We start from the raw sequence: 14,427 nt of genomic DNA on the forward strand, positions 1-14,427 counted from the left end.
AATGGCTAAAACTGCCATCCAGAGACCTGCCTGATCACTGTGTGAGCACAAGGGTGTTTAAACGCTTTGCCTATTTCAGGATTAATAACGGGCACCGTTCCTCCCGCTACTCTAGAAACAGAAGGAAATAGACAGGATATACACAAGTCAGTGAGAGGAGAAGGCAGGGCTTCAGAACCAACGCGGCTGGAAAAGCAGCTAGGGTGCTGTCAGGGGAGTTTGAACGACCCGCCCCCCCGCCCCCTGGGCCCCCATCCTCTCTGCTCGGCGTCCCTCTAGAACACTGACCACCTGATGGGCTGCGGTTGTCCCGGTCACTGCTGTCTGTATCTCCCCTTCTAGAACACTGACCCCACCAGGGCATGGGTCTGTCCTGTGCTGCTTTTCCAGCACGAGGTGACATTCAGTGAGTGCTGCAGGATGAACAGATGCTCGCCCAGGGGCGGGGAGGGGGGTTGAGGGAAAGAGGCAGCGCGAGCTACGACAGGACAGGAGTTCCACTCAGGGACGATCCGACAGGCAGCTGTGGGGAAGGAGGATGCAAGGACGGGCCGGTGAGGGGAAGTGGGGGACAGAGAGAGTGGGGGAAGGCCTAAGAGGGAGAGGTCGCTTCTGATGCAGACCCGGTGTGTCCTGACTCCCTGCCAGGGGATCAGCACAGAGACCCCAGTTCAAGCCCAGAGAGCTCCCGCCTGCTTTGGGAGACATGGCCGCTCACAAACAAGTGAAAAGATGATGATGACTCCATAGCTAAGTGAGAGCACAAGCCCTGCATAGATGTGGAAGGCCTTACAGCCTCTGGCTGGGAGAGGCAGCCTCCAGGCCGGAACCAGGATGTTGCTGTTTTGGAAAGGAAGACCCTACACCGTGTGGCCAAGTGCGTGGATGAGGTGAGCAGCTCCCATATGTGAGACCGTGGCATGTGGCGGGAGGCGGCTCAGGCTTCCGAGGGAGAGGGCTGGGGGCAGCTGGGCACGTGGGCTCAGGAAAGAGCTCCGGATGGAAGAATCTGCTTGGGAGAGGACCCACGCTGGGCTGTCATGGGCCCAGCACCTGCCAAGAAGCTGGTCAGAGGGAGAGGAGGGAAGTGCAGGGCCCGAGGGGCCATCAGTTAGAGACAGAAGAGGGAGACAGTGAGTCCGAGTTACTTTTACCAATAAAGTTGAACCCTGTGGCACAAGGCCGAAGAGCTGTGGCAGGTTGGAGGAGGAGAGGACACGCTCTTGTGTTGGGAGCCTAGCTGGGCAGGGAGGGGGAGGGGGAAACACGCAAGCAAAGGGCGAGAGGCCGGGTCCTGAGGATGTGGCTGGAGCCACGGGAAAGTCTAAGCACCTGTGGGCAGGAACCTCTAACCCCAAGGGCTCTAGACTCAGGAAGAGGGTTAAGGAGGTGCCCCAGGGAACCCCCAGACCAAGAGGGTGCGAAAGCAGGGAGCAGAGAGGCAGCTCTGTGGGTGCAGAAAGAGGCGGGGGCTACACCCATGTCCACCCCACACGGTTCCAACCTGCGCCATGTCAGGACTGCCCTGGCGGTCCATCCCTGGTCCCTGAGGACGGGGAGGGGACCTCAGGGCTGCCTTCCAGAGTGAGCCAGCCCCGGGCCCACCCCCACCCCCAGACGGGGAGCCACCCCGAGCTAATCCCCCGAGGAGCTGCCAACCCGAGGCTGGCCTGAACCCGCTGTCCAGGATGCCGTCACAGGCAAGGCGGCAGGAGGCCCACCTGGAGGGCGGCGCGGCCCTGCCCGCAGTCTGGACTCGGTTGCTCAAATCCATCTATGTGCCAGGACCGCCGTCCAGAGGAATCCCCACTTCGTGGACTCGGCCCTCTAGACCTTTGTTCTCCTCCCAGCTTGTCGGGGTATCAGCCACAGCTGCCCTGGGAAGTCATTTTCGGGACGGGCGGGCGAAGCGGGAACCTGACTGATGCCTCTTCAAAGGGAAGCCGGTGGACACGGCGTGGAGCTCCTTCCTGCCGGCGCCTGCGCTCGGAGCCAGGCCACGCGCACAACCACGCGGAACAGAATCCCTTCTCCCATCCAAAGCAACCCGGCAAGATATGCCCAAGAAACACGCTCAGGCTCCTTAGCATCTGTCTCGGGCATAACGTCTTAGAGACGTGACCACTGCTGGAAGCGTGTCCCGTCGCTGTGCTGACCTGGAAGAGCCCTCCCCTGACCGTCCCCCGGCCTGGAGTCTGACTGAGTCCTCAGGAAAGGAGACACGGCCCCTTGCCCTCGGCTATTCCCCCGAAGCCCATGGAATCCACCGTGACCCCAGCAGGGGCTTCTGCACCTGGGCTGGTGGCCTGATCCCAAGGTTCATGTAACATGTACCAGAGGAGCATCTGTTGGGCGTATGTACCAAGGTGACCCAGCACCTGGTGCAGAGCTGACGCCCACTGGGTGTTCAGCAGCAAACCCTGAGGCCCGAGTAGGGGGAGGGTGTCCACAGCAGGAACACGTGGGCAAGTCCCCAGGCATGCTCGGGCCACCTCCAAGAAGCTCACCCTGGGGCATTTCACCACCGAAAAGAATGCCAGAAGGGTCTGCCCTGGGCTCCGGGCTTGACTCCAAGAAGCTGCCATGACCTAATGCACCTGCGATTCATCGGGGCGCTTCCCACCCTTGGAGTTCACACGGAGAACCACCTCTATGTCCGTCCATGTCCGTGGCTTCCCTGCGGCAGGGGCGGAGGGAGAGTCCAGCACTAACCCCGAAGCCGGGGTCAGCTCTGGACGTGTGGGCAGGCGGCCTAGGTCAGCGTTCCCAAAGTGTGTGCCACCGGAGCCACAGCACGGAAAGAAAGGGGGCCGTAGATCGTGTAGTTGGAGAACACTTACGCAGTTTAGTGCCCCGTGGGAGGTCTCCTTATTAAAGTGTATTAGAGGCTCCAAAGAGAGAAGTGAGGCAGGAAAGCCTCCGCACGTTTCCCAAGTTTGTTGGATTAAAGAATCCCAAACACTTCCAATTCTTCTGTCTCTCTTTTGGGGCCTCCTGGTGATTGGCTCCAAATCAACAGGTGATACGCCTGGGGCGCATGTTCCCGGTTTGTCCGTACCAGCCACCGCGTACTCTGCCGGCAATGACTTTGTCACTTATGCCACGCCCCTCCCCCATCCTCCTGTTACCACGATGTCAGCGTTTTAGGGCCTCTGTTGGTTACCCCGAAGCTCTTCCCCACCTGTCCGCTCCTAACTTTGGTCCATCCCACTGTTCCATAACCACGGCAGGTAACGTTTATATTGCGTACAGTAGCCTGACGCTTCAGGCTCTGTCTGTGGATTGACTCTGAAAGCAGAAAATCAAAAAGCACCTACTTGCTGCATGACCCTGAGCAGGTTACTGTCCCCTGGGCCTCAGTGCCTCATCCACACGTGGGGACGATGCCACATACCTCAAAAGACTATTGTGGGACAGGCACATGGAAAGATGCTCAACATCACTCGTCCTCAGGAAAATGCAAATCAAAACCACCAGACACCACAGCACACCCGTGGAATTGGCCGTGATAATAGGAGAATTTTACAAGTGTCAGTGAGGATATGTTGACATCAGAGCACTCGCACACTGCTAGTGAGAATGTAGAATGGTGCAGACTGTGGAAGACAGCCTGACGGTTCCTCGGTAAGTTAAAGATAAACCTAGCATATGCCCCAGCAATTCCACTCCTAGGTACGTGCCCCAAAGAATTAGAAACAGATGCTCAAATAAAAACTTGTAGACAAATGCTCATAACAGTATTACGCACAATCCCCCAAAGGTGGAAACAACCTACATGTCCACCAACAGATGAACGGATGAACAAAATGTGGTCTCTCCATACAATGGAGAAGGAATGAAGTACTGACACACGCTGCCACATGGATGAACCCTGCAAACATTCTGCTGCGTGAGGCCAGACACAAAAGACCACTGATCGTATGATTCCACTCACATGAAATGTCCAGAGCAGGCAAAGCCATAGTGACAGATGGGAGATTAGTGGTTGCCAGGGCAGAGGGGTGAAGAGCGGAGACTGGGGGCCAACTGCTTAACAGGTTATGGGGTTTGGGTGATGAAAATGTTCCTGAACTAGAGAGTGCTGATGGTTGGACACCACTGTGAATGTACTAGATGCCACTGAGTTGTACACTTTAAAATGGTTAAAATGGTCAATTTTATGTTTATTTTACCAAAAAAACCCACCCCAACCAACCCACTGCTGTGGGAGTAAACCGAGCGATGCCTGTAGCGCGTCTGGCAGTGTCAGCTGGACACGTGCATCCCCAACCCACTCCCGGGGTGGGCGTGGCTACGGACACGGTGGGCGTGGCCACGCCGCAGGAAACAGGGGTCTCGCCTTCAGGCTCAGAGGCTAGAGAGACAAGTGTCTTCAAACAAGATCCTTTCAAAAGTGACAGTTCATAGGGAACTCCAACAGGAAATGGTGCCAACTGCAGCTCCTTGGGTTTGCGTGGGAGAGGGATCTGCCCAGCCCCGAGTCCCCTTCGCGTTCCTGCTCAGAAGCGTGGCTTGAAACCCCGCGACACAGACGCACGGTCATAGTCTCGCTCCCGCCTTCCCCCTGCAAGCTGCCTGGTGGGGGTCTCCCCATGGAGCCGTGAGAAGAGCGAAGGTGACCCCCAGGTGGTGATATCAACGAGCAGTGATGTGACCAGAGCTGACGAGGATTATCCAGAAGCTACCGGAAGCGAGGGAGGCATCCAGCCGAGGAGAGGCACCAACGTCAGGGACCAATTTAACTACCGTATGGTCAAGAGCACCGCAAACAACGCACCCCTGAGCAAAACGCAAGATGCTAAAGAACGCGTACAGAGCACCACTTTAATCATGTAAGATCACACAAGACTGCGTGCTGTTCCGCGTGACGTCCACATAGTAAATGTCTTTTAATGCTTGGGAACGAATCGTCAAACTTAGGAGAGTGGTCCCCTCTGGCATCAGCTACATTATGTTTCACTTCTTAGGCTGGGTGGTGGGTATGTGTTATTTCTTTCTTTTATTATGACTTTGTATTTTGAAACAGGAAGTTGCACACGGAGTTCAGAGGGTTCCTGCGTACCCTGTCCCGGTTTCCCCCTTAATAACATCTTTTTTTTTTTTTTTTTGGCTACACCGCGCAGCATGCAGAATCTTAGTTCCCCGACCAGGGACTGAACCTGCGCCCCCTGCAGTGGAAGGGCGGAGTCTTAACCACTGTACCGCCAGGGAAGTCCCCGGTGATAACATCTTACATAACCACATACACCCTATGGTGCTGTTAACTCAGCTACATACCTTCCGTATGTCAGAAACACATCACAGTAAGTTATTTCTTCAAGGATTCTATTTGGCCAAATAGCATAGCACAGGCATCTATCTGCTGCCCACCTGACACGTATGACGGGCTGCAGGGGCGGCCAGGCCAGCCTCTGCATAAAGATCAGGGCTCGACGGCTGCAGCACTGCGCCTCCACTTGCGCTGAGCAGCTCCGTGGACCAACGAGGATGACTCACCTCGATTTTGTCCGTCTTGGCATCTCCCCAGTACAGCTTCCCCTCCTGCAGGTCCAGAGCCAAGCCATTGGGCCAGCCCAGGGAGGTGTTGACCAGGACGCGCCGCTCCTGCCCGTCCAGGTTGGCACACTCGATTTTGGGGTTCTCCCCCCAGTCTGTCCAGTACATGAGGCTGGAGAAGAAGTACATGTCCGTGACATTGCCCATCTGTCCCATCCAGGCTGCACCCCTAGGACTGAGAACAGCACCCACCCACCCACCACGTCCGAGCCCGTGTGCAGGACCAGGGGCTCCACGGGGACAGCAGGGGCTTAACTACACGGGGCGCTAGGACTCAAAACAGCAGACGCCCTGTCAAGGGACCCCGGGGAGGGAGGGGCTGAGCTCCCAGGGGGAGGAAGAGGCAGAGTGGAACCTCCTTCGAGTAGCTGAAGGGCTCCCACGTGCAAAGCAAAGCAGGCAACGCGCTCTCTGCGGCCCCGAGAAGCAAAGTGACATCGCGTGGGGCGCTGGGGGCCCTCCGGGGTGGGGGGGCTCAGCCCAGAGAAAGCGGCCAGAGCTGAGCCCTGAGCACAGCGCCCTTCCGGGCTGGCGGCCTCTCCTCTCCCACCCCTGAACCCTGTGATCTTATACTTGACCCGACCCCGTTTCCTGAGGTCCTCACACTCGAGGCCAGGGGGGACCCCACCCCCACTTCACAGGTAATGCCCACAGAGGGGGGTGACTTGACAGAGTTCATCGGTGGCAGAGTGGGAGCAGGTCCCCATCTCCCGAACCCAGAGCCCGCATCCCGACACGGGAGCTGGCCACGAGCTCCTGCCTGCCTGGCCCTCAGACCCCGGGGGCCCGCTTCTCACCCCCACCCCCCCTCCCAGGGGGACGGCCCTGCCCCTCGACAGCACACAGAGCAGCCTCTGTCTGTCCACTCCCCCCCAGGCTCCGCGGTGCTGCTCGAGCCCTGGGCCTGTCCAGCCACAGCCCCGTGACCCGCCTCCGAGGGCTGTGCCGCTGGGCTTCTATAGACAGAGGCGGCTCCACAGCAAGAGCACGTCTGAAAGCCCCGGGGCGGGGACCAGAGTACAGGCTCCCTGGGCAGAGGGGCTGCAACCCCTGCCCCCCACACACAGCAGGCACCTTGCGGGGTCGCCTCACACTGAGCCTCAGCCCTGGGGCAATGGGAGAAGCACCTGATGCCTTGTGGGCACTCCGATGGGGCACGTGCCTCGTGGGCACAGTTACAGTCAATGCAGCTCAGTCACCCCCCAGGGACCTTCCCGGGACCAGCTGCCTTCCAGGGCTGCCCTCCCAGCCCCTCCAGGCCATCCCCAGGACGTGGGCCCACATCCCTCACTGAGGGCGGGGGGCTTCCCCTGCAGCCCCAGCCCCCAAGAGGTCCCAGCACTCCTCCCCTCTTGGGGCCTGCCAGTTTCGTGTTCTTGGTCATGAGGTCCCAGGAAGGCACTCAGCTGCTACCCTCTGAGCAGCTGAGGGTCTCAGAAAGGCTCCTACACTGATTGACCAGGTTCACAGAATCCTACATTGCAAAGTTGGAACCAGACTGTTAGGTCCAATCCCCACCTCCCAGCTGTGTGACCTTGGGCAAGTCACTTAACCTCTCTGGGCTTCAGCTTCCTCCTCCGTACAACTGTACCTACCCCACGGGGCGAGAGGAGGAGAAAAATGTGCTGGCTACGTGGAACGTGCCTGGCAGAGATCTGGCACGTGTGCAGTAACTGTTGCAGTGGCCACCACTCTTGTTACCATTATTAAACCAGAAATCACCCCAGTGGAGGGCTCCATCTTACAGGTGAGGAGATTGAAGCCCAGGGGGAGAAATGACTTACCCAAGGTCTCCAGGGTTTTCTATAAAGGTAACCAAGTTCTGTGTCAGAGCTTCTCAAAGTCTGGTCCCCAGATCAGCCCATCACCTGGGAGCTTGTTAGAAAGGCCAGTTCTCCTGAACCAGGACTCTGGGAGCAGGGCCCAGCCATCTGCTTCATCCTGATGTGGGAAGAAAGCCCCAGGACCACCGGCCCCCCGCAGCCTGGCTCCCACGCCCGCCCCCAGCCTTACCCCATCACGGGGTGCAGCACGATGGCGCGGGGCTCGTCCAGGTCCTCGGACACCAGGATCTTGCGGGAGGTGCCGTTGAGGCGCGTCACCTCGATGCGGTCGGTGCCCGTGTCCGTCCAATAGAGGTTGCGGGCCACCCAGTCGACTGCAATGCCGTCGGGGTCGTTGATCTCGGTGTTGACCAGCGTCTGGGCCCCCGACCCGTCCAGGTACGCCCTGCGGATGGCACGCACCTCGTCGTCCGTCCAGTACACGTAGCCCTCCAGCGGGTCGTAGTCGATGGCGATGGCATGCCGGATGTCGTCCACCTGCAGCACGATGTCTGTGAAGTCCGGCGTGTCCAGCGAGATCCTCCGCAGGTCCGTCCGCCGGGCCAGTAGCAGCACCTCCTCGGCCCCTGTGGACACACGAGCAGTGGGGTCAGAGGCCGGCGGCAGGACAGGAGACCGGGCCTGCAGTGGGCGTGGCAGGAGAGGGGCTCAGCCAGGTCCCCGGGGCTTCCTGGCAAGGACAAGTAATGTTAGGTGATGTTCGCCGAGATCTTCCTACACAGCCACTAGTTCATCCTCAGAGAGATCCGTGAGGCTGGCGCTATTTGTATCATCATCTCACAGATGAGACAATGGAGGCACAGAGAGGTTAAGCAGCCAGCCAAAAGCCACACGGTCGTCTGGCTTCAATCACTGTGTAAGAGCTGCCTCACACTCAGTCCCCCTTCTCCCCTGCAAGCCCCTCTCCTGGCCACAAACCAGCCCCAACTACCAGTCCCGCCTGGGCCCTGGGCTCCAGGCCCCACTCGCCCACCATACTCCTCAAAGCCCCAACTGGACTCAAATGCCACCTCTTCCCTGAAGCCCACCCTGCCTCCCCACGCCCATCCGGCAAGGCAGCTTCGGGTCCCATGACCATACACGTCATCACAGGTCCATGGCTCCCAGGTGGCCGTCTCACCCACAGGGGTGAGCGCCCTGGGGGCAGGCGCCCCATCTCCCCCTTTGTCCCCCCAGCAGTATTGCGTACTGTTGTGTGTTGGTTTGTTGTGATTTCCAATCTGCTTGTTTACGACTTAAGTGAAGTTGTTTTTATCTAAAGGTGAATCTGTTTACGTGGAGGAAGCTGTGCCAGGGTGACGTCATCGACATGTCCTTGTCGATACACTCAGCTGGCGACGGGCTCCACTGGGGCTTCTCCATAAGGACAATGACGCAATGGACATTGAGGCTTTAAATACCAAGGGTCTGTGAGGACTGGGCAAGGCGACTCCTGGCTGAGCTCCTGCCATGGACAGGCCACTCCTGGTCGGTGGTGCTGTGAGAGCGCACAACAGCCTCAGGAAGAGAGAAGACAGCTGTTCCTGCCCTGGTGAGGCGCCTCCTCGTAGGCAGTGGTACAGCCACGGAAGGGCCCCTGGAGTGACGACCTTCAGAGCAGCCCACCTGGCCCGCCGTCACCAGTGCTGTCACCTGCTAGCGACGTGCCCCGGCAGCAAGGGACCTGAGCTGGCAGCCAACACCCAGCTTTTTTTTTTTATTATTATTTTTTGTGGTACGTGGGCCTCTCACTGTTGTGGCCTCTCCCGTTGCGGAGCACAGGCTCCGGACGCGCAGGCTCAGCGGCCATGGCTCACGGGCCCAGCCGCTTCGCAGCATGTGGTATCTTCCCGGACCGGGGCATGAACCTGTGTCCCTGCAATGGCAGGCGGACTCTCAACCACTGCGCCACCAGGGAAGCCCAACACCCAGCTTTTAGTTGGACGGACTGACTACGGAGAGCCAACTCGTAGAAAGCTACACCTCAACTACATTTGGACTTGACATCCTTCACTTTCCCTTTGCCTGGAACAATAATGTAATTGGTTTGGAGTATATTATTTCTTTATTGACTTATTAAGAGACATTATCCCATATGGTATTGGCTTGTGAACTATTATTGTTAATATTATAAATCCTAATTCCCACAGTGAACCTGTGTTAGATAAATTATTGGCAAAGACAGTCTTGGTCTCTGAGCATAACTTGCCGTAAACAAAACACATCTGACTCTGCCCTGGATCCTCCCTGGACTCATCAGAACTCCCAGCAGAAGTAGCCTCACGTGCTACTACCTGGAGCCTCACATGGACTCAGGGACCCCAGGGGTGCTGGCCAGCCGTGACTCGGACACCTCCGGAGGCTGCTGGGGTCAGGGTGTGGCCCCTCCCCCAGAGCTGGGTCACAGTCCACGCACTCATTCTGGACCTTTCTGGTCTTCAGACTCCTGCTTCCTTGAAGCAGGAAGATTAGGCTCACAGACACCTCTGGCACCCGGGGGCCACTTGCCTGGTTTGATGAAAGGCGCAGAATGGGGAAGGACCCACCTGAAGTTACACAGCTGTGAGGGATGGGGGCAGCCCAGCATCCTCCTTATGCCGAGGCCCCCAGGCCTGGGCTCTGCAGCCGACTGCCTGGTCTCCTCATGCCTGGTCCAGCCACAGCCCTCGAGCAACTGACCGGCTTTTTGTCACAGGGGTGGAGCCCTCAGAACCCAGCGTTTTACAGGGGTTCTGGGGCCCCCTGCCCTGCATTTCAATTAAGGGCAGGAACCCCATCCGGACTGTGCTGCTCTGAGGCCCAGAGTTCATAACCCGATACTCCCGCTAGAGGGCGCGCACGGACAGCATGGCTTCACGAGCCCAGCGCTGGGGAAACTGGGGCAGATGGGGGGGAAAGGGAGGTGCCCAAGGTGCCCGGCTACGTCGGAAACGTCCCAGATCCAAACTCAGATTTCGTTAGAGGTGTCCATGCAAGTTCTGGTTTGGTATGTGCTGGAGGGAGGGGAGGGGAATTCTGCATTTCAACCGATCGTCTTCTGCTGGGCTCCATTCCCAAAATGTTCTAGTGACATCAGACCCCGTTTTTCGAGGGCCAGGTCGCAGGCCTCCTCCTCCTCCAGGAAGCTGCTCCTCCCTCCCCTCCAAGTGGATGGACTGACCACACATACATGCCTCCTGCCCCTCTGCTTGCGCACCGCCCTTACTGGCTCACAGGGATTCTGGCACATTGCCCCTCTGCGCTCTGCAGCCCCCAGCACAGGGCCATGCCCAGAACAGGTGCTAACATCCTAGGACAAGCAGGGAGAATTCAGGGCAGAAACCTCCTGGCCCTGCCCCTGCTGTGTGATGCTGAGCAGGTCCCTAACCCTCTCTGGGCCTTAGTTTCTTCATTTATAGTGAAGAATCAGCCCAACCTGATGGTGTCTGCGTCCCCATTTAGCTCTGACATCAAGGGGACCATAAACCAAACTCTACGGAGGGCTCTGCCTTAATCTGCCACCATGGAGGCTGGGGGAGGGAGCTCCCCAGAAAATGCTGGGTCCCGATGGAACCAGACGCTTGGTCAAACATATTTCCAGCCTGTGTCACCCGTCCCTGTTCCCATGATCCTCCAGACACAATCACCTGAAATAGCACAGTCCTCACACCAATCTCTGAGGTGTGATCACGCCCCATTTTCCTGAGGAGGAACCCCATGCAGAGAGAGGTTAAGCTCCCCGCCCAAGGACACACGGCAGCAAGGTACCACGAAACACTTCAATCCCCGGAGCTGGTACACGCAGGAAGCCCAAGATCGATGCGCTGGCCCAGCAGGCTCGCTCACCCCCCCGGTCTCTTTGTGGGCAGCTACACTAGGCCAGGTCCCGGACCAGGTGCTGGGGCTCGGGGTGGACACAAAAGATGCGGGAATTGCCCCCACGGTGCTCCTGGGGTCACAAGGCAGAGACCTTCAGTGAGCAAGACCATTAACGAATCAGTGCTGGGAAGGAAAGCTGGGGTCACGGGCACCTGTGAAGGGGGCCGGCTGAGACTGGTGGCGGGAGACTGGCCTCCAGCTGCAAGAGCCTCTGGGCTCCATGTGGCTGTGACCATGCAGCAGATTCCAGCAGCCTGTCCCCGTGGGCACAGAGCCACCAGGGGTGAAGTGTGCCTGGCGCCAGCCCTCTGGTAACCAGGTCAGTACAAAGCCTCAAGCACACCCCGCCATCAGGGAACCCCATTTTCAGCATTCCTCAGGATTAAGTCTCTGTGGCTGAGGCAGTAATTAAACTCTGGGATAAATCTGTAGGTGTTAATTGACTCCAAGGCTGGGGCGGGGGAGGTGTCTCCGACACCCTTGGGCTGCAGAGCCTTTGAGGTTTTTACTTGAGTTTTGCCGAGAAAAATGCAGAGAACAGGACCCCCAGGAAAGAGCGGCGGCCCGGCCCGTCTGCCTGAAGGTCTGAGCAGGCGGTGCCCAGCACAGAGGCGTGGGGCACGCCATCCAGGGCCAGGCCAGCGGGGGCAGCTGTGAAGAGAGGACCACGGGCCTGGGCCCCTTCCTTGACAGATGCTCATCAGGGCAACCTCCAGGGTCGTTTGTAGGGAGGTGTGAGCGGCAGCCTGCTTCGGGCCCCCTGGGGTGGGCGCAGGGCGCTGTGCCGGGCCCGGAAGAAGAGAGGCCAACCCCCTCCCTGGGACCAGACACAGAGCCTGGGGAGGAGTTCGTTTAAACACCAGGGAAGTAAGCTGTTTAGAAACTAACAGTTTGGCCAAATGGTTTCCTCTGGGGTTGTTTAAACAAACAGCCTGCCCCACAGAGCTGCCAGAGAAAGTGAAACCTTCCCTCCTGGCTGCGCAGAGGTCCCTGGAGCCTCGTCTGGGCAGGCTCCTGACCTCTGCCCCTCCCCCTGCACGCAGGCAGGAAGGAGCGGGGGCATCCGTGCCTCGGAGCCGAGCGCAGGGCACGGGGCACAGGCCAGGCCAGGGCACTGCCTTCCTGGCAGTATGTTCGCCTCAAAACAGAAAAGCAGACTGGACAGAGGGCCCAATGCCACGGACACGTCCAGCTCAACGGCCTCCCTCCCTGCCAACATCCATTCAGACCAAGCCACCGTCCGTTCTGGGGCACCGTCCCTGTGCCAGGCCCGGGATCGCGCAAACGAGGGGACACAGAGAAGGGCTGCTGTAACATCCCCACCAACCGGGTGGCTCGGATCAGCAGAGACTGATTCTCTCTCAGTCCTGGAGGCAGAAGTCAAAACCCAAGGTGCTGGCAGGGCCGCGCTCTCATGGAAGGCTCTGGGGAGCATCCTTCCTCGCTCCTTCCGGCTTCTGATGGTTGCCAGCGATCCCTGATGTTCCCTGGTTTGTGGCTGGATCCCTCCAATCTCTGCCTCCATCTTTACGTGACCTCCTCCCCTGTGTGTCTGTGTCTAAATCTCCCTCTTATAAGATGACCAGTCACTGGGTTTAGGGCCCATCCCAATCCAGGATGACCTCATCTTAACTTGGTTACAACTGCAAAGACGCTACTTCCAAGTTAGGTCACATCCACAGGCTCCGGGGTGGGGATTTCACTGTGTGTATTCGGCGGGGGTGGGGGGGACACACGCACGATTCAGCTCCCAACAGGTGCGGAACAGAGGGTAAGGGGACAGTCTCCATAGGAGGATGGGTTCAAGGGCAGGAACTCCAGACAGAAGGGTTGGCATGGGCAGCAGCGTGGAGGCCGGAGGGCGCAGGGGCCGCCCTGCAGCCCTGTGGGCAGGAGTGGGGCTGACCATCGACCTCCCCCTCCCCGTGGGGTCTGGTCTGAGTTCGGAGGCTGGGTGCCCCCCGAGGGTTTGAGTGGTCCCGCAGGCCACGACTCTTCCCTGAATACCTTCTGCCCGCAGGACGCCGGGGCAGCTCTGAGCCCACCGCTGTCTGCAAGGAAGCCTCGTGCAAATGGAAGCTCGTGCTTGTAGCAGGAGCCCCGCCACAAGACACACAGAGAGCCACCTGGAACAGAGGCCAGCAGGAAACCCAGGTGAACACCCGCAGTGCTATCTCTGGACCATTCCAGCCGGCCTTCCGGTCTCCAGCAGGGGTCTGTGTGCTTTCTGTCAAGGGCCAGGTGGCAGACGCTCCCGGCTCTGCGAGGCCACGGCCACTTCTCTCAACCCCTCGGCTCTACCGCGGCCGCTTGAAAGCTGCCACAGACGACGGGTCAGCAAAGGTGTGCAAAGAAAATGTCCTCCGTGGACACTGACATCTGAAGGTCCCCTCATTTTCCCAGGTCACAAAACGCTCTTCTCGTGATGTTCTTTCAACCATGTAAAAATGTAAGAACGAAACTTAGCCCGCGGCTGCCCCAAAACAGGCCGCGAGCAATCTGGCCCGTGGTGGCGGTGTGTCAACCCCTGCACGGGAAATACATGTGCCTTTTACAATGTTAGAAATCAATCCTAATACTAAGGGAAGCTGCGTCAGGAGGGAGGGCAGGCACACAGGGGCTCTCAGTGCTCTCCACTCCACTGTCCTGCAAACCGAAAACTACTCTAAAAAACAAAGTCTGTGAAGTATTTTAAAGAAAGGTAAAAGGCATATAAATCAACAAGAAGACTACCCAGACCCCAACAATAAACACGCAAAAACCATAAACACAAATTAACAGAAGAAGAAAAACACAACCAATAAACACAAAGAATGGGTAACTTCTCCGTAATTTGCAAGTAGAAGCAGGAGGCCAGAGGCTACCAGCTCGGTTGCAAGACGGGTTAACACTCTGTTGCGGGGGGTAGCACGTCCCCCTAACCTCCCAGGGGACTGTCCCGGGCACACGTTTCCTGGATGGCAGTGTGGCTCAGGGACCCTCTGACCCGGCAACTTCCCCTCTGAGAAGCCAGCCCAAAGCAGCAGCTAGAAATGCACATGGATTCCTGGTCACAGAGGGTCACGGAGGCTTGGTGAAAACAGCGGAACCCACACACCCGAGGGAAAGAACCTGTAAACGATCTCAAGATCCCACAAAGGAAAGCATTACATAAACGAAGGGGCTGGGGGTCCAGGTCAGCCGCTACACA

At 58.3% G+C, this 14,427-nt stretch overlaps 1 protein-coding gene across 2 annotated transcripts in view; it reads right to left on the reverse strand.

The window, feature by feature from the left end:
* LRP5 (LDL receptor related protein 5) overlaps nt 1–14,427 on the reverse strand; it is a 108,594-nt gene that overhangs the window by 44,074 nt on the left and 50,093 nt on the right. For both annotated transcript variants that reach the window (XM_030833262.2, XM_030833261.2), the window contains exons 6-7: nt 7,570–7,966; nt 5,497–5,668 (exon numbers count right to left, since the gene is read on the reverse strand). In XM_030833262.2, the coding sequence (XP_030689122.1) occupies nt 5,497–5,668; nt 7,570–7,966 (569 nt within the window). The remainder of the gene's footprint in view (nt 1–5,496; nt 5,669–7,569; nt 7,967–14,427) is intronic.

The sequence above is a fragment of the Globicephala melas genome, chromosome 8 (assembly GCF_963455315.2).
Source record: "Globicephala melas chromosome 8, mGloMel1.2, whole genome shotgun sequence".
In the NCBI taxonomy this organism is placed as follows: Eukaryota; Metazoa; Chordata; class Mammalia; order Artiodactyla; family Delphinidae; genus Globicephala; species Globicephala melas.